Here is an 18,066-nt window from a genome sequence, read left to right on the forward strand (position 1 = left end):
ACAAGTATTTCCTTGCACCATTTTAAATTTGCTTCCTTCCAATTTCATTGGGTATTTCTTGATCTTGCAATTTGAAAAAGGGCAATGAACTCAGAGGTTGTTTATTCTTGCCAATAGCCCAACTACTCCCTCTTCATTTGTTTCTTCTCTAAATTAAGTGTTCCTGCTTTTGGGCAAAGTTTTCATTGTAAGGCTGATACACAGTGGCTTAGGCTACAGCACAGCTCTCATGCCTTCTCCTTATTCTTTATTCCATTTAGAAACTTCCATTTAGACAAGGAGCAGGGAGAGGAAACCCCAAAACTATCAAAAGTAGATGCTCGAGACTGCAGTGTCTGAAATCACATTTCTGAGAGTCACAGGCTGCTCTATTTCAGCTGGTATTAACTCAGCAGCAACAATGCCACTGTCTGACTGATGCTACCAGCCTTTCCCTCGCTTATGCCTCCACACCAGAGACAGAGCAGGTTATTAGCAGTGTGGTTTCCCCTTAGCCTGATCCAGTCTATCTTCAGGCAGGAGCTTGTACTCTCCCTCCCGTCCCTTTTCAGGCATTTCACTGCTTCTTTGCATCAGCACTGGTGACCACACGGCCATGGGATTAATCAAGTCAGTTCTGCTGATCCGAGAGAAAACTAATTCTTCATCACCATCATTTAAAAAAAAAGCAACCTTCTGTCAGATCAGTGAGCCACTCCACATCACCCAGCAGCTGGACAATTGCTAACTCTGGCTTAAGGGACAGGGCAGGGATGTTGTTGGAAGGCACAAAAATGTCACTCCTTTTGGGGGGCAGCCTAAGCTGGACCGGGGGTAACTGAAACCGTGCCCCAAGTTTTCATCAGAGGATGGGCCTAATGCATCCAAGCGAGCTTGCTGGGGTACTACAAACGTTTGGTCAGAGCACACCTCTGCCACGTTTCCAGCATTCACTGAGAACATGTCTGGGGACATGAAAGGGGCAAGATTTGAAGGCATTATCAACGCTACATCCCCTCAGGCCTCAGCCTGGGCGGTAGGTGTCTCAAGTTCCTTCCTGCACTGACCACTGCACATCTGTGAGCAGCAGCCTGTCACCCTCTGCCAGACAGTGACCATACAGGAAACAGCAAGGGAACGCCAGATACAGAGGGGAGAGGCTGAAGATGAGAAAATTAACTGAGTAAAAGAGAGGAAGGACTAGGAAAAGCAGTACTGGTATAAAAATGTCCCCAGCCAGATGAAGGTAGGAAGAAGAGGAAGGAGGGAGGGAGGGAGGAAAGAAGGAGGGAAGGAAGGAAGTCTTAAACTGTGGTTAAACCGAGGCCCTGTCTGTGCCCTGCCAGCCAGGCAGTCCCACGCCACCAGCCCCTGCCCTGGAGACCAGCGGAGGCAAGGCGGGGGCTGAGGTGAGGGGTTGAGACGAGGGGCTGAGGCAGGAGACCAGTGAGGGCTGAGGTGAGGGGCTCAGGTGGGAGGCTGAAGATGGAGACGGGCAAGGGCTGAGGCAGAGGTTGTGGCGGGGCTGGGAGCGGCCCCGGTGGCAGCCGTCTCGACGGCAGTAACGGACGGGGCTCCGCTGCGGCGGGGGAGGGAGGCGAGCCGGGTCCGAGGAGGGGCTGCGAGATCTCTCGGAGGCGCTCAGCCCATCGCCTCCCGCCGGTCGCGGAGCGCGCGGCCAGCAACGGGCAGCAACGGTCAACGGGCCGCCCCAGCCCCGCCCCTCGCCTCGCGGCCCGCCCCGCCCCACCCCGCCCCGCAGGCGGCCCCGTCCCAGTGGGCGTGTCCCCGGCGGGCGCGGGGGGCCTGTTGTTGTGATGAGCGCCAGCTCCACCCACTCCTCGTGCACTGCCGCGCGGCCCCCTCCCTCCCGGCCCCGCCCCCTCCCTCCCGGCCCCGCCCTCTCGCCACGAGGCCCCGCCCCGCGGGGGCCCTTACCGCCTCCCCATTGGCCCGCCCGCCCGGGGCCACGCCCCCCGCCCCGCAGGCCGTCCCCGGCCCCCCCGCGCCCCATCTGCTCCCGGCGGCGCGGCGCGGCGGTCGCGTTGCACGGCGAGGGCCGCGGCGCGGGGAGGGGGAGGCGGAGGCGGGCGGGCCCGCGCCGCGGCGGCCGCCGCCCGCCCGCAGCAGGGGCAGCAGCGGCAGCAGCAGCAGCGCCCCCGCCGGCCCTAGCGCCCCCCGCGCCAGCGCGGAGCGGCCCCGCGCGCGGGCGGCAGCGAGGGGGCAGCGCGGGGCCGCCGGGGGGCGGCCGCGGGGCGGCGTGGCGCCGGGGGGCGGGCGGAGCGGAGCGCGGCGGCGGCGCGCAGCCGCCCGCGGAGTGAGGCAGCGAGCGGGCGGGCAGCCGGCGGCCGCGGGAGATGTGCCCGGAGGAGGACGGCGGCTGCGGCGGCGGCGGCGGCGGCGCGGCCGGCTCCGAGGCGGCGGCGGCGCTGGACGAGCTCCGCTCCTGGTGGGAAGTCCCGGCCATCGCGCACTTCTGCTCGCTCTTCCGCACCGCCTTCCGCCTGCCCGACTTCGAGATAGAGGTGAGACCCCCCTGCCGCCGCCGCCGCACCGACAGGGCCGGGTCGCGGCCGCGCCGCCCGCGGCGGTGCCGCAGCTCCGGCGCCTCTCGCAAAACTTTCGTCGCCGCCGTCCCGGGGCCGCGTTTCCCCCGCCTCCCCGCCGCTCCCCGACGGGGCGCACGGCCGGGGCAGCGGGCACGGCGCGGGCCGCATTGTCCACACACACACACACACACACACACACACACACACGCACACACAAAGCGGGGGCGTCCGCGGGTCCCCGCGCCCCCCCCAGCCTTGCCCAAAATGGTGGCGGCGGGAGGCGGGGCCGGGCCCCCCGGTGCCCCGCGGCCGGTCGTGCCCGCGGGTGGCGGAGGGGGGGGTCCCACCTGGCCGGGGCTCGGGGGTCCGGCCCGGCCCCCGGAGGCTCTGCCTGTCTCCGGCCTCTCGGTGGGTCCCGCCGGCGGGGGCTGCGCCGTGGGGCAGCGCCGCGCTCATTGTGCGGGCTGCTCTGGGGGGCACAAGAGAGGTTTCGGGGAAGCTGCGGTGCCTTGGACGCGTATCTGCGCGCCGCGGATAGACAACTCGCTGGTTTTATGCCTATTTTTTTTCCCAAATTTTTTCTTGTGCAACTTTCCCGTGCGCTTTTTCTTTTTTTTCCCTATTTTCCCCGTGGTGCGTGCGGCTAATGTTCTGTAAATATTTTGCGCTCCGGCAGCAAATGTTAAAAACAAAGTGTGTTGGGGTTGGAAACCTTTTGTGCGTGCGGTGAAAAGCTATTCTTGCCAGCACATTGGCAATAAACCGGGTGAATAACATGGTGGCGTGCGTGTTTTAAAGGCAGCAATTGCCCCGTGAATGCGAATTGCAGAGATGCTGGGAAGTTCAATAGGATGTGCGAAGCCCTAAAGAGCACACCGCCTCGAGCAGGATGCGCATCTCCGAGGAGGGGGAATCCCTTATGCAGTTCGAAGTCTTGAGAGTGGGTAAGGTCTCTCAATGATGCAACTTCTGGCGAAAGGGGACTCCCCTCCCCCTCCTATTGAGGCAAAACCATTAAAGGGGGAGGCTCTGCGGCCGGCAGCGCGGAGTCTTGAAGGAACCTGAATTTACAATGATAAAAGGGCCAAGGCACTAGCCTTTCACCTTTGGAGGCAATTAGCATCTGGCTTGCTTCACAAATGGAGTAAACGTGGGCTCCCCTTTGGTTCCTGGAGCACGCTTAGGGTGGGGTTGTCGGCATCACTCGGGACATATTAACTGCTTTTGGGGGTTGCCAGGGGGAGAGGAGTGCGTGTGGGCTGGTGCGGAGGGTGTCACGAAGCACGACTAGCCCACCGAAAACGTCGCTAGCAGCCTCTGCGCGCAGGGGTGGCCTACTGCGTTTTGCGGAGGCTGGTTTTAAAGGGTGACGCTTTGTACGAGGGCCAGTGGAAATCACGGTTAAAATCTGCGTGCTGCTAGGGGACAGGTACAGCTGTCATAACTTTGCAGCTTCAGGCGTGCAGAGTCCATCTCCTTCCCTTTCCCTGCACGGTATGAGTGGTCTAGCGCAGGCTGCTTTAAAATTTGCTCTTCCTTGAAGTTCACCATCTTGTTACCTCTTCCCTGGTGTAGTTGTTCCCGTCTCATCAGTGGTTTCAGGGATATCTGGGAATGGTGTGTTGCACAAAGAGCCTACATGGTTTATGGAGTGAAACCACAAGGGGACTTGGTAATGCTTTTTTTTTTTTTTTTTTTTTTTTTTTTTTTTTTTTTTTTTTTTTTTTTTTTTTTTGTGTTGCTTTATGTGATTCTTGGTTTGTATTTTATTCAGCTGCATAAAGAAGGCTCCTCCCTTGGTTTCTCACTTAGGAATGCCAGTGTCCCTTCTGGCGCTCTCACAGGATATTCTGGTGCATCTGAGATGGACTTTGGGTTTCAGGGGCTTCTGCATAAAATGGAGATGGCCGTTCTTCTAGGCATTTAAGGAACACTAGAACTCAAGGCAATATTGGGGGAAAAAATGGCTAGCCACCAAGAATGAAGCTGTGTGCTCATCTACAGATGAAATTTTCTTGCTCTAGCTTTGGTTATTGTGGGAGGCGCGCTTGTGGCTGACGGCAAGTGTTTGAGAAGTTACTGTCCCACTTGGTCAAAAGTTACTGTCCCTCCACTGGGATGTGGTAGCTGAGGGGGTGAGTGCCCCAGTCCATTTTGATGCAAAGTGAAAAACAGGTGGGTTGGAGCAATGTATTGAAGCAGAGATGGAAAGCTCATGCGGGTCACTTCAGAGCATTAGCTGAAATGCTCTGATGTTCAAAGTGCTTCGTAGCAAATGTTTGTCCACCTGCATCCTATGTCACTACGGGCCGGCCTCGCTCGGGATGCGGTCAGTTGCTTCTGGAGGATATTCTCCCTGTCGGGGAGGGCTTAGGTTGGTTCTCAAGTGAGAACCTGGCTGGTGCCTTTTTATGCCGACGTTAGAGTGTCTCCAGTGGTTTAAACTAACCCTGTAATTGCACTGGTAACAAATCCCCCTTGCTTTCTCGGTTGCTCAGACCTTACTGCACCCTCAGTTTCGCTGCTACAGTCACTGCTGCTCCCAAACTGGACAAAATCTGATCTTTGGTTGTGCTTTTTTTAAAAAAAAAAGCTGTTATCTTTTGGGTTGTTTTTACCCACCCACCACCAATTTGTTTTTTTCTGATATCTCTGCCTGCATTTAGTCAGAAGGCACTACGGTGATAGGCCATCTGGACCTGTCCCACCCTGACTGAGCAAATCTGCTGGTAATACTTGAAAAGTTTAGGGGGGGTAGTACAGTGAGGCAGCGTGGAGTTCTTTTGGTATATTTCCCCTCCCCTTTTTAAATGCAAAACTTTTGGCCCAAAAGAAAGCGAGCCTTCCAGATGTGGGCTGCCATCAGCAGCTGGATGTGTCAGAAACCTGGGAAGCAGATGTTTTGTTTTCTTTCTCGCGGACTGGGGCAGGGGTGTCCGGAGCAGGAATAAAGGAGCGCATCCATCAGGCCAGGCCCCGGGCATTGTTCGGGGAGGGGGTGGGCGCAGCCAGCCCCCATGCCGACTCCGGCAGATGCAGGCGCCTGACGGGGCGCGGGGCTCCGCTTTTCAAATCTCTGCAGCATCACACTGCGATGGGCTCAGGAGGGGTTCGGGCGACCACCAGGTCAAAAGTTCAGTGGGCCACGAGCGAGTGCACGCGTGTGCACCGGGACGCGTTCGGGTTCACGCCGGGTTTTGCATGGATCTCTGAGGGTGACAGAGGGGACTTCTGAGTTCTCGGGGGGGGGGGGGGGGTTCCCCCCCCCCTTATAATGGCTGCCTTGTCAGCCATCTGCTGTACAAAACTTCCCTGCCACTTCAAAAGTGGGCTTTTAGTTGTGTTGGTTTGGTTGTGGTTTCTTTCCCAGGGGCTCATAAAATCTATGCTGAGTGTTTGTCCTTATCCGCTCTAATAGTATTTCAGGGTGAGAAGATCTGTCCACGTGGGGGTTATCAACCTTTTTCATAGGCTTGCCTTGGTAGACAAAAAAAAAGATGCTTTCCACAGTCAAGTTAGTGCATGTGATGATAGGAAGCGATTTGTTTCCCTCTTCAAAACTGGCCTGCTGTGTGTGACAGCTCTTGCTACAGCATCTCCTGGACACGTGCTCTCCCCTATGGGACAGAAATGCTCCTGGTAGCTGCAGCAATTGTTTAGGTAGAAAACGTTAGGAGAACACTTAACGTTTTCAACTGTATTTCAGCACAACTGAAAAAAAACCTGGAGAGAAGCCAGAGCGGCATGGCCACCCAGCTCTTTGGCATGCGCTCCTGAGAGCGGTGGACTAACCCATTTAAGAACTTGTGCCTTGGTAGGTCCAGAGGAGCGATTTTTGAGAACCTGCTTGAAAACAGTCAAAACATTGTTGTTAACTTAGTTTATTTGGAAAAGGGGAAAAGCCACATTACATAGGGAAAACATAAATCTTTCCCTGCGGTTTTTAAAAGCGCCTTTGGGCAAATTGCCTCTGCTGTTAACTTCACTATGTCTTTAAGAAGCTTTTCCTCTCCTCTTTCCCCTTCCTCGCACTTCAGGCTCTGGCTCTACCTTTAGCTGCTCTCCTCTCACCCAAAGAGAGCACTGCTGCTCTGGCGCTCCTCTTTTCTCCTATAGCTCAGTATCTGCCATTTCAGGTCTTGGACAGGCTCTTTCTCTCAGGAATGTTTTGTGGCCGTTAAAAAGCAGTGGCTGCTACTGCTCCTATGGGTCCCTTGGGAGGAAGAAGAGTGTGGGGAGAGGGAGGGAGCCCCTTGGCATCTCTCACCTTCCCACCTCTGTGCTGCAAATGTTCAGCTGTGGCCGGGTGAGGGAGAGAGCAAAGGACAGGTTTTTTTCTGTGCAAGCCAGATAGAACTGTTAAAAACAAACAGTCGTTAACATGTTAAACCTCAGGTGTGTTAGAAGTTTAATACTTAGGAAAATGTGTCCTTTTTCCTAGTGAAGACAAGATGGCCAGCTAAGCTTTGACCTCTGCTGGCCCATGATGTTTTGTCAGGTCGGGTCTTACTGTAATTCCTCCGTGGAGTTTCTTGCTTTCTGCCCTCTGGGTGGGTCCTGTGTGATCCCTGACACCAAAACTGCTTAACCTTCCTGTTCTGTCACCTGTATGGAGTTAAATGCATAAGCAGTATGCTACAAAAACCGAGTGTTAAACTTTCAGCCCTCTATAGCTATTCTGGTCCAGGACTGCATTATTGTTTGTATTATAGTAGCATGTACAGCATCTAGTGATGCCTCATCATGCTGGGTAATAGCTGAGATGGCCAGGTAGTGTCTGATTATAAGACTTCAAAATCTAATTAAGGCAAGTGCCACAGGTAGGTGTAACATGCAAGTGTAACATGTAAAAAATGAAAGTGAATTCATGTAGGTGAGCTCTGCTCACACAAGATAGGTTGGAGGTAGTTAAAGTGCCTTCTCAGTAGAATAGTTTGTATGTTAGGATGTCCTTCTCACCGTTTGCCCGTTGGTGTTAAACATTAGAGTGGAAGCGAGTGGACACCAACTGCTTGGAAAAAGGCTGAATAATGGATCTACTCACTAAAAGCTTAACTCTAGCTGGAGTTAGCACTTGGTTTTAGAAAAAAGCAAATTGAGGAAGGATAGAGCAGAGGCAGTGCAGAGACTTGTGCTATGTGATGAGTAGACAGAGTTGGGAAAAGTGATGATGGGCTTCAAACATGCAGACTAGAAAGAGTGTCAACCCCACTGTGCAGAGATATCCATTTATGGACTGGTGTGTGAATTCAGGTTATATAGCACTGTCATTCCTCGGTGGCTCTGGTTCCCCAGGGCAGCACAGACTCCATTGGAGGGCAAGCTGGGCATTTGTTATTTGACTATCATGTAAGAAAAATGTGCTGAAACATAGGATTAGTGCTGTTTTTATTGCTCTTTCTACCTGTCCCATTTGCCATTTGGTTTTGTTGCTTCTGTTGCCTGTCTCATCCCTCTTCCCATGTTTCAGCAGCAGTTCTTACTTTCCTGGGCTCACTTTTGCCACCTTACTTACTCTGTTTATAATAGAATCATTAACACTCTAAATGTCAGTATTAGGCTTTAGAGTCCGTTGAGATTAAGGAGGGGGAGGCAGAGAGATACTTCTCAGGGCTGTTGTTTCAAGTGGTCTGCAAATTGGAAAGCATTGTATCGGTTTACATTTCACATGCAAGTCACATTTTCACAAGTGTAAATCTTAAACTTTTTAACAAGTGTTTACATTTTCTATAATGAGACTGTATAATTGGACGCAAAAAAAAAGGAGTAGGAATAGGTAGTTTAGGAGGTTGATATGGGAGTTAAAACCTTATCTTAAGCCTCTGAAAAGAAACCAGAAGTGACTGCACACAGAAAGAAGGGTGTCTGAACAATGGGTAAGGAAGGTTATTTTGACAGCAGCATTTTGAATGGATCTGACTTTGGTGGCAGGGAAGTCAGAGAGAATGACTGCAGCAGTCTAGGGCAGAAGAGGAAGAGTCCCTCAATGAGAAATTCAGAGATATGGGTAGAGTGTGTGGGGTTGATGCTATGGATTTTCTGTGGTGATTAGTAGTTGGAGGCAATTACCTCTTCCAGCAGCACAGCGGACTCTGAAAAATCACATCTGTTGTTAGCTGTTTGTGCACCCACAAATTTAACAGTTTAAGCTGAATTCGTTTAGAAAACAGTTTAAGATAATTTAGTGTAAAGCCTCTGCTAGAAAAAAAAATGTTCTGTGTAGTAGTTTAAATATGACTTAGCAGTTTGCTTTGTTTACAAAGCCTTGACTATCCGCAAACCTATACCAATTTAATGAAGCTGATTTAAACCATTGCATGATGCATCTAAATTAGGCTTCGAGTTTATGTTCTTTTTGAAATTTGCACTAACTAAACCAGTTAAAAGTAACACCTTAAAAGTGTTGCAGCTTTATATGTAGACCTGCTTAACTGTGGTCTTTCTCTCCCTGCAAAGAATACTGTAGAGCTGTGCCATTCTGCCCCTGGCATCTGTTAAGTGCCTGCATGAAGGGTGAAGAATTAACTTTTGTAATGGCAATGGATGCTTTCATAGGCTTCTTTCAGGGAAAATCTCCTCAAGAAAAGGGCTAGGGAGAAACGACGGCAGCCAGGGAGTTGAAAGTTCCTGAATTAAAAGTTTATAGTTTAAATCTTATAGTAGATGTTTATGAAAATTATTTTTCCCCCTTTTACCCAAAGAAACAGCATCTGCTGGGATTGTGAGAACAATGCAGCCCAGTGATTCCTCCTTCCTTACAGTAGAGAATCCTGTTAAACACACAACACTGTGCCTTAGAGTGTATCCTTTCAGCAGGCTTGTTCCTTTTAATGGGTGCCCATTCCTGGGGTCTCCATTGTTTCACCAACAATAGCACTAGGGGCAGCTGATTTGGTTGACAGAAAATGTGTTAATTTAACAGATCTATTCCCTTTAGCAAGTCTCCTTCCTATTGTGTGCCTGTTCTCCCTGCCTTCCTTGCAAGGAAGGCCGCGTTAGCAGATCCTGTTAGGTGGAGTACTCCTGTAGTTAGGAGGGGTTTGGAGTCCTTTGTGTAAAGAACAGAAAACAGCTGATAGAGAAAATTGATTTTGGTGCATTTTGTTTGTCACGTTTTTGCTGTACTTTCATGCTTTTTTTTGTGCGTGTGCTCTTAAGTCGGTCTTTACTGGGGACAGGGGAATAACTTGACACTACAGACTAATTGCAGTCAAGGTCTTTACTTTGCAAATGTTGCTCTGAGGTGGCCCAACAGCCATATGTGACACCTTTTAAAGTTAGGTCTTTATGAACTCTTATTTTTTATAAATGCCTGGCTAAGGTACCAACTTTCTCCTGAAAACAAAGCTGTTAAATATCATCCAGGATAGGAGTGCCGAAGCCTGGCTGGAGAGGACGGTATGTGAAGTTAATACCACAAGACTTGAAATACAAGGGGCGTAATGTTTCTTAGACCTTCTCTGTTCTAGGGCAGGCCACCAGTGTAACACAACAATTTTGAGACTGATCTGATTTAAACAGTGCAAACCCTTAATGCTAGGTGTACTTTAAGTGGTTCAGCTTTTACCTATATTGATTTAGCTTATTTCAGTAACTCGCTGCCTGTGCGGGGTGTATTCCTTTGTTGCTTTTTAAATCAGTGTGGTTAAATTGGTGCGTTTGGCTCTGCGGAAAGGGCTGCATACGCGCTGTTGAGGGAGCTGTGAAACTTGAAGCTTTGCTTTTGCGGGCAGCCCGCTGCCCGGAGGAAGTCTTGCTCCCTTTCCAGCTCTCGCCTCGCTCCGACCTTGCTCCTGACTCTGCGGCATCTTGCAGGGCTTGGGCAGGGTTGCTTTCCTGCCTGCGGCATTTGAGGCAGCATGGGCGAAGCGGTGGGAGCACGTGGCAGAGGGGAGCAGGACCTCATGTTTCCCCAGCGGTGAGCTGCTGGGTCAACCACAGGCCTCCAAACCCTTGGCTTAGTGCTGCTCTGGTTGCTGGGGCTCCTGGTTGTGAAAGCAGCCTTGGAGGGTCTTGTTCCTCCTCATTGGTAAAAACCATTAGTTCTCTGACTCTTTCTCCCATTACGTCTGCTCTAAAGGAGATGGAGCTTTGCAAAGCCAAAAGGTAGGAAGAAAGAGCTGGGGGGTTTTTGTTTTTCCATTTTAGGTGACATCTGTACACAAGGAGTTTAGGCAACAAATATGTTTATACATCCATAACACAAAGCAAAGAGGGGTTTTTTTGGTCTTGCTTGGGTTTTTTCTTATTTGTTTTAGGAGGCAAGAGGTGAGAGTTCAATTTAGGAGCTTGACTCTTTATTAATAGAGCTTGTCATTGTTGCTAATATAAAACAAATGATGAGCATGGGAGAGGAGTCAGAGGCTCCCTCTTCTGGTGTGCTGTGAAGGTTCAAACACAAAAAGAAATTTTCGGGGGAAAAAAAGCCTGACAGGAAAGACCCCTTCCATGTTTTTATATAGTGTTGTAAAACCTCAGTTAGGCCTAACCCTTACTGAATTAGGCCCAAGATGCAGCTTGCTTTGTGACATCTGAACAGGTTAACCTTAAGGGGGCTCCATAAAGGTAAAATGCATTTTCGAGTGCAAACTCATTGCACTTGTGAGCACAAGCGAGTCCTGGCTTCATAGGGCTCCTGATCTGAACATGGGAGATGGCAGCCCATCATGTCCTCACATCTAGCTTTCCTCAGTGTCCCTCTTCATGTCTGTTCCTGACTGTGTCCTCCCCTTTCAAAGCCTCATTTCATCCCGTGCTGCTCACCTGCTGCTCTTTCACCCTTTGGTTAGCCAAACCTCGTGCAGGCTGTGTGTGCACTGGCATGCAAACATACAGTCTGGGGGTGGTTGTAGGGGCCAGGTGTGGTGAGCACTCAATATAGAAACTGTATGTCCAACACCTTTGCACTGATGCTGCTTTTGGTTTAAGTCAGCCAAGAACTCAAAAGTTATTGGGTGATTGATAGAAAAATGTGTGCATGGCATAATATTTTATATAAAGATTTTTAGAAAACTGGTCCAAGAATTTGGACAAAATGTAGTTGTTGCGTTCCTCTTAAATTAACATGATTTCAGGGGATTAGAGAAGTGACTTTAAATCTCTCTTTATTTTTGTATTGTTCATTGGACAGCCTGTGGTCATACGGCCAGTTTTGCTGTTTTACTCGTGGACCTGTGACCAGGTGTCTGGTGGAACCAGAGGACACATTCTCAAGCACTCATCCCATGGCAGCTCCTGCCACCCTTCACCGATGGCAGTAAAACTGTTCACCTGAATTAAAAAAATAACTTTTTTCCCTTTAAGTGAGTTATGTTTAACCAGGAGCAGTTCCCTAAGCTGGTTCACTGTATAGCCCCACAAAGGGTTGCACCAGCATAACTGAAGTAGTGGCACAAGAATGGAAACAGGCAGCGGGGAGGGGAAGGGCTTTTTATAGCTGACCCTTCTGCTGAAAGAAATGCTTATCACACTGTGGCTGTGGGTAGCAGGTGGAGTGAAACTGCAGGTAATAAGAGGTCATGCAGCAAGGGGGGGCACCTGGAGAAGAATCCTTATCATCCTTTGTAAAAGATTTTGGGGGTTGTTTTTCTGGTACTGAATCAAGATTTGCTCTGTTACATATTATATTACAGGTATACACACTATGCATACATGCATATATGTATATATGCTTTCTAAGAGTTGACATTCTCTTTAGAAAAATATGAATTAAAGTGCATGGTTGTCCTTTAAATTGTTCCTTCCAAAGTCAGGCCTAAACATGCAGTTGAAATCAGTCGGTTCAATTGTCTTGCACAGAAACAAAGTAGGGAAAAGTTTGATTACCCTTCTTAGAATTTGAAGTTTTTCTTTTTTAAATCTTTTTTCCCTAAAGTTTCTTCCAGGCTCTGGTCATCCAGCATGCGCAGGTATCTGTCCACCAGGATTTGCTTGCCTGTGGTGAAATAGCCTGAACTGATCGCCCTGTAGGACAGAGCAGCCGTGTAGAATAAGCAGGGAATAGCCGTCTCGATTTCTTTTATTTCAGCCCAATACAAGGTGCCGAGGCACAGAAGACTACTTTGCCCTTAAGATAATTGTGTGTTGGAGAGGATCAAAGGGCTTGAGGGGGTTTTTTGGTTGAAAGGGGATTTTCTCCATGGACAGCTGCAGTAGTGCATTAGTAGTGCGATGGATTATCTTTCCATGATCTGTAGGATCTCAACCAGCTATCGGGGGGGGGGGACCCTGCCAAAGGCTGCTGCTGGGAGGAGGCAGAGTGAAAGTCCCCGGTGACGGGGGGGGGGGACCTGTGAGGCCCCTGAACTCGGACCACTTGGCTCCCCTGCCTCAGCAGGGTGGTGCTGGATATTCTTAGGCTGCAGATAGTGCTGGAGCATAGTGAAAGGGAGCACAGCTCTTGGTTATGATTAACTGCAGCTGATGCCCGACATCCACCCTGCGTGGCGATGGAAGTGCTTATTAAGGAATGTGAGAAGGGAGCTGATTCCAGCTGCTGCGGTGTCCTGTAAAGGGCAGTGTGTAATTTGGGAGGGTGTTACGAGTCCCTCGGCAGGACAAACTACTCACTATAGTAAGCATCTGCCCTGCCAAACGCCTGGACTTTCTCATTTTGGGACGTTTTGGATGATGGCTGATCTGCAAATAGCCACAGCATTGCACGGGAGTCCCTTCGCATGTGCGGATGGGTATCGGTATCCTGTTCATTGCTTGTGGGGGTGCATGCAGTCAGACCTGCTGACCGTGGCAAGGGTGGCAAGAGGGTATGGGACAGGGCTTGGTGCTATCAGAGGTGGAGATCAGGTCATGCTTTACCTCCCTGACCTGGTTTCACTGCTGGGGGATGCGGGGCGGGAATGTGTGCCATGGGGTTGTCAAGGAATGCTGGTCCCCAGGTGGCTGCTTCAGTTGCTTGTGCTTAAATAGGGCTCAGATTGCATCTGTGTGCTAGTTAATAAGTGGTGAAACAGCACTGTCTTGGCAGGTCCTGTTGTATGTTTCTTGAGGTAGCAGGATGCCAGGAATACAGGGGTAACAATAGTATCTGTGTGGCTAATATACTTACTCCTTCTGCAGATTTAGAACTTCAACGACACAAGTTTTACCACTTTTATTTTGTTATTCTTGTTGCTTTGTAACTTGTAAAGCACAAGCCGGAGGAGCCCAGCTTGGATTTCAGGATTGAAGTTTTTCAGGAGGATGGTTAGGAAGACTTTTCTCTTGTTAATTGTAAGCTGGACTGATTTCAGCTGAAATTTTTAAAGCATTAAAGGGTGAACACAGACTTCCATATGATGTTGTGTTGTTTTTCCTTGGAAGAGTAACTACAATTTATAATCATTGCCTAATCTGTAGCCAGTTGGCAGGAAGGCTGTTAAGGGATTAATTATTAGTGGATGCTTCATTGTGCTGTCCAAGCCTCAATTTCTTGATCTAACCAGTTCCCTTCATTTGTAATGGCTGTAGTCAGCAAAGAGAAGAGAGGGAGATGTGTCTTCCCATTTGGCAGTCTTATTTCTTGTTCATGGGATATGCTCAGGAAGAAAGGGTCAACAAAAAGTGTCAACACTTCAGCATTCTCGTGGAAAGCCAGCTGTCTAACTGGCTGTCTGGAGACTGCTTGCAATTTTTCTGCCGCCTCTTGGGATTCTCTCTAAGTGCATTCATTTTCCATGTGATGACTTAACAAAACTATTGCTGTTTGGTGTGGGTATCCTGGAGGCTGTGTTTTTTTCCGGGGAAATGCAGCTGGAGAGTGGAAGTGTCACCAGGAAGGTGATCTAGCTCTCAGAAACACAAGTGCCCTGCAATCCAAAGGTGCTGTGGCGGCTCCTATAATTGTAACTGAATTAGCATTTGAACTAGCAGCAGAGGACATGCAGCGAGTTGCAGCAGCACAAGATGGAGCTTGGACATCAAAGTCTGTCCTTGGGTAAATACTCTGGTGGATAGGTCATGCTGAACCACATCTTGCTGCAGCTAGGCTGATACTGGTACCTGGACTATCTAATTAAAAGTTGGTATGTGCATGGCTGTGCAAAAAGCAGTTGTGCTGCTGTACTGCAGTGGCGTACCTAGTACTACTGCTTAGGAAGGGGAATTTCTGAGCAGGAGCAGTAGTGCCATGAAGGGGCAGCTCCCACAAGCGGTGCGGTGAACTTGAACCCGGCTGCTCCCCTCATCACAGTGCTGCGGCGGGGGCTTCTGGCACGGGGTGCGAGGCTGAGCAATAAGCAGTGGGCTGAAGACAGCTGAGCTAGTGCTTGCAAAGTGGAGGGGTCAGAGACTCCATGCCAGGTCTTAGGAGCATGGTCCTAACCCTCTGCTTTTCTTCTCCTTTCCTCCCCCACTCCCAAGCCCCCTCTTGTGCTGCGTGGAAGTGTCCCAGTTCTTGCAGCTGTGTTAATTGTAATGGGTCATTTAGTCCTGAAATCCCTGTTGAAAAGGGGCAAGTCCTTGCCTCGTGTGACAGCTGCCGCCCTGCACTTTTCCCCAGGCTGGAAATAACTGCATATGACACAGGAGCAGAGAGTGGGGTGGGGGAGGGAGGAGGTTTTTCTGGCTTCCTCTTAGCACTGTAATGGCTTTGCTGTGTGACTCTTTTCCCATGTGGACCATCGCAGAGTCATGCCCCACATATTTAGCAGCAATCTCAGTGGGCAGTACCTACGTGATACAGTGATGGCCTGGTGCTCACAGCACCCTGCTCGGAGGCTGCTCGTGGTCCTGGCATATTCGTGGGCATCCGGGAGCGGGAGGCAAGGGGCGCACACCTGCCTGGGAAGCTGTGCTTCCCTGTGCAAAGGCAGAGGTTGTAGGATGCGGTGCAAAAAGGTTTTTACTCTCCCTGCTGTCGCTCCCCTGTCCAAAACCAAAAGCCTCGAGCCCATGGAAACCTGGCCAGCTCTTCCCCCTAGCTGACGGGCTGTCTCTTGATTGGAATGACAGCTTTGAACTGGAAGACATTATTTCATTAGCCTGCTAATCAGATACAGAGATTACCTGATTGGCTACTTAATAATTAAATGAAGTTGCCTGTAATTCTTTGAGCACACACAGAACTAATTAAATTAACCCTTTACTGCCCTGTGTGCCTGGGGTGCACTTGTGTGAAATGGAGAGGTCAGCTTTTTGAATGTGGGGACCAGGAGCAGAAGGGGGGGAGTGGCTGCATCATAGCCAGGGCTGGACATCCCAGGTGTGTCTCTTGTGTAGAGCATGGCAAGGACAAGCAGAGGTGCGGTTATACCCTCCCATTGAGTTGGCATTTGGTATTTTACCTACTCCGTGATCAGTATGTCTGGCAATGCTCTACAAAAAAAAGTCTTAAATCCTCAAAAGCCTGGAGAGTGCACTCGGCTTATGGAAGCTGGTGGCCAGGCATGCGTGGTAAAGCAACCGATGGCTTTGTATTGACTAGCAGAGAGCAAAGTGTCAGTGAAGAAAGATGCACTTCACACTTCTTTAGAAAAAATAGTCAAGTGAGGTTGGAAGATGTTCTCATGTGTCTCTGAAGCGTTCTTCTTCCCCGTCCCCACAGACACACAACCCTAAACAAGCCAAATATCTCTACATTTTTGACAGAATTCCAGTAGTTAAACTTACTGTTAACTACATACTTCTCTCTACTGCTTCAATGGCTGCTTGAGGAACTGCATTTCACATGTGCTTGTGGGAATACAAGTGTATCTCCTATAGCTGTAGGAGGACACATATGTCATATCAGTGCCACAACTTTCCTTTACTGTAGATTAAAAAAGAATGTGAAAAGAGCCATAGGGAGAAACAGTTTAACAGAACCTACAATTATTCCCTGCTGTGGCTTTGTTTTTGTTTGGGAGGAGGAAGAGTAATACAAATTCAAGCAGTTTTTCTGAGTGTCCCCCATGATAGCTTGCAAACTGATTTGTAGTATAAAGCTGCTGGTTTCCAGACCAAACTTCTGCTTATTGCTGGCAGCTTGCATTCCTACCTGGGTCCGTAGTCCCATGTGTTGCAGCCCCATGGCTACCACCTCCAGTGCTGTGCCCCAGCTTCGGCTTCTGTAATGCCAAAGGTGGGCCCGGGTTTGAAATTTATAGCAAAAGGCTGACTTTTCATAACACTTGCCATATACATGTGAGAATGTTGTTACACTGTTGAACACACTGTGCTTTTGATTATTTCATTGCTAGAGTGAACAGGCAGCATCTATAATTTTTTGTTTCAGTTTTTAGTACTGAGCACTAGGCTGAGGCAGCAGAAAAACCACCTTATAATAATCCAGCTCTGCTCCCTTGCTGCTGTCGCCTTCTGGACTTTGCCCATACATGTTAAAACGAAACTGTCAAATTAAGCACATTTCACTGTCATCCAAGACTAAACTTGGCAGAAAAGAGCCCTCGGACCTTCTGGCCTGAGTTAACCATGGCTGGCTTCAGTTCCCCCGCTATTGAATTGCTGCTCATCCGTTCTAGGCACACAGCATGGCTTTCCCCTTACCCACGGTCTGCGTTGCTAGACCTGTGCTCTTCCTCTCCTTTGAAGGCTGGTGGTAGCGGTAGTGCCCTCAGCGACAGCGGAGGGATGAATGCATGAGCCACTGCTTTGTCTTTAAAATTTGGCTTCCACATGACAGGCAGCCAGAAATGCCTGTGAAAACAGGTCAGGAGACGGAAGAAAACAGGGAGGATGCAAAACAAAAGGGCAGCTTTCAGGGTAATTAGACAGTTTCAGCGCTCTGTCCAGTGCAGGGCATTTGCTTGTGAGAAATGATCTCCTGTGTTGACTTGCTATAGATCCGGGTGCACTGGCAGGGTTGGAAGGAAGAGCAGAGTAAGCACAGAGATGGGCCGGCCAGCCTCGGGATAGCATGTTCCTTTCTATCGATCCCTGATATTAACAGTCTCCCCTTGCAAGGCTAGCTGTCGGACCTGTTTTCCTCACCAATTGACTTGTGCTGTCTTCTATACCTGCCCAGTCTGTAGCAAAGCCAGAGCTAGGGCACCTACCTGCCTGTTAGCCTGCATCCCGAGTGTGTGTGTGGGGGGAGTTGTGTGCATTTCATGAGCAAGAGGGCAGGCATGGATAGAAAAAGTGTGCATTTTGGGGGAGGTGGGTAAAAGCATATTCAGGATATAGCAGAGTCAAGCTGGAGCCCAGCTGCAGAAACCAGATAGGTTTTAGTATTCCTAATACTTGATGTTATCTTGTTGTTTAAAAAAAAAGAAAGTGATAAGTAAGGCTGGCAGGTCTGTGCCTGGTCAGTTGAAAGATTTCTGACACAAAGACTATCCTAGTGTGTGGTAGAAGTGGCTATTTACATGCATCTAACCATAAAGATGTTGCTTGTTCGCAGTTTTGATATTAGAGCTGTGGGCCGCACTCATGGCGGGGGGAGTAACATCATGCTTTGTAGGACACTGTATGCCTGAATGCCAGAAATTCAGTTTGGGGATGGTGTTGAGGGAGGCTTTTGCCTCTTCTGTCCTCCTCTTTGTTTTTGTTTATGGGTTTACAATATGAGATTAGCATTTCAATGTTATATCTTTGAAGCAAA

General features: G+C 49.8%; 1 protein-coding gene across 2 annotated transcripts in view; it reads left to right on the forward strand.

Moving 5' to 3' along the window:
- Window positions 1-2,008: 2,008 nt before the first annotated feature.
- Window positions 2,009-18,066, forward strand: part of LOC112993359 (chromatin remodeling regulator CECR2) — a 106,902-nt gene continuing 90,844 nt past the window's right edge. For both annotated transcript variants that reach the window (XM_064515228.1, XM_064515234.1), the window contains exon 1: window positions 2,009-2,504. In XM_064515228.1, coding sequence (XP_064371298.1) covers window positions 2,337-2,504 — 168 coding nt within the window. In that variant the 5' untranslated portion in view covers window positions 2,009-2,336. The remainder of the gene's footprint in view (window positions 2,505-18,066) is intronic.

Source organism: Dromaius novaehollandiae, chromosome 1 (assembly GCF_036370855.1).
Source record: "Dromaius novaehollandiae isolate bDroNov1 chromosome 1, bDroNov1.hap1, whole genome shotgun sequence".
Classification (NCBI taxonomy): domain Eukaryota; kingdom Metazoa; phylum Chordata; class Aves; order Casuariiformes; family Dromaiidae; genus Dromaius; species Dromaius novaehollandiae.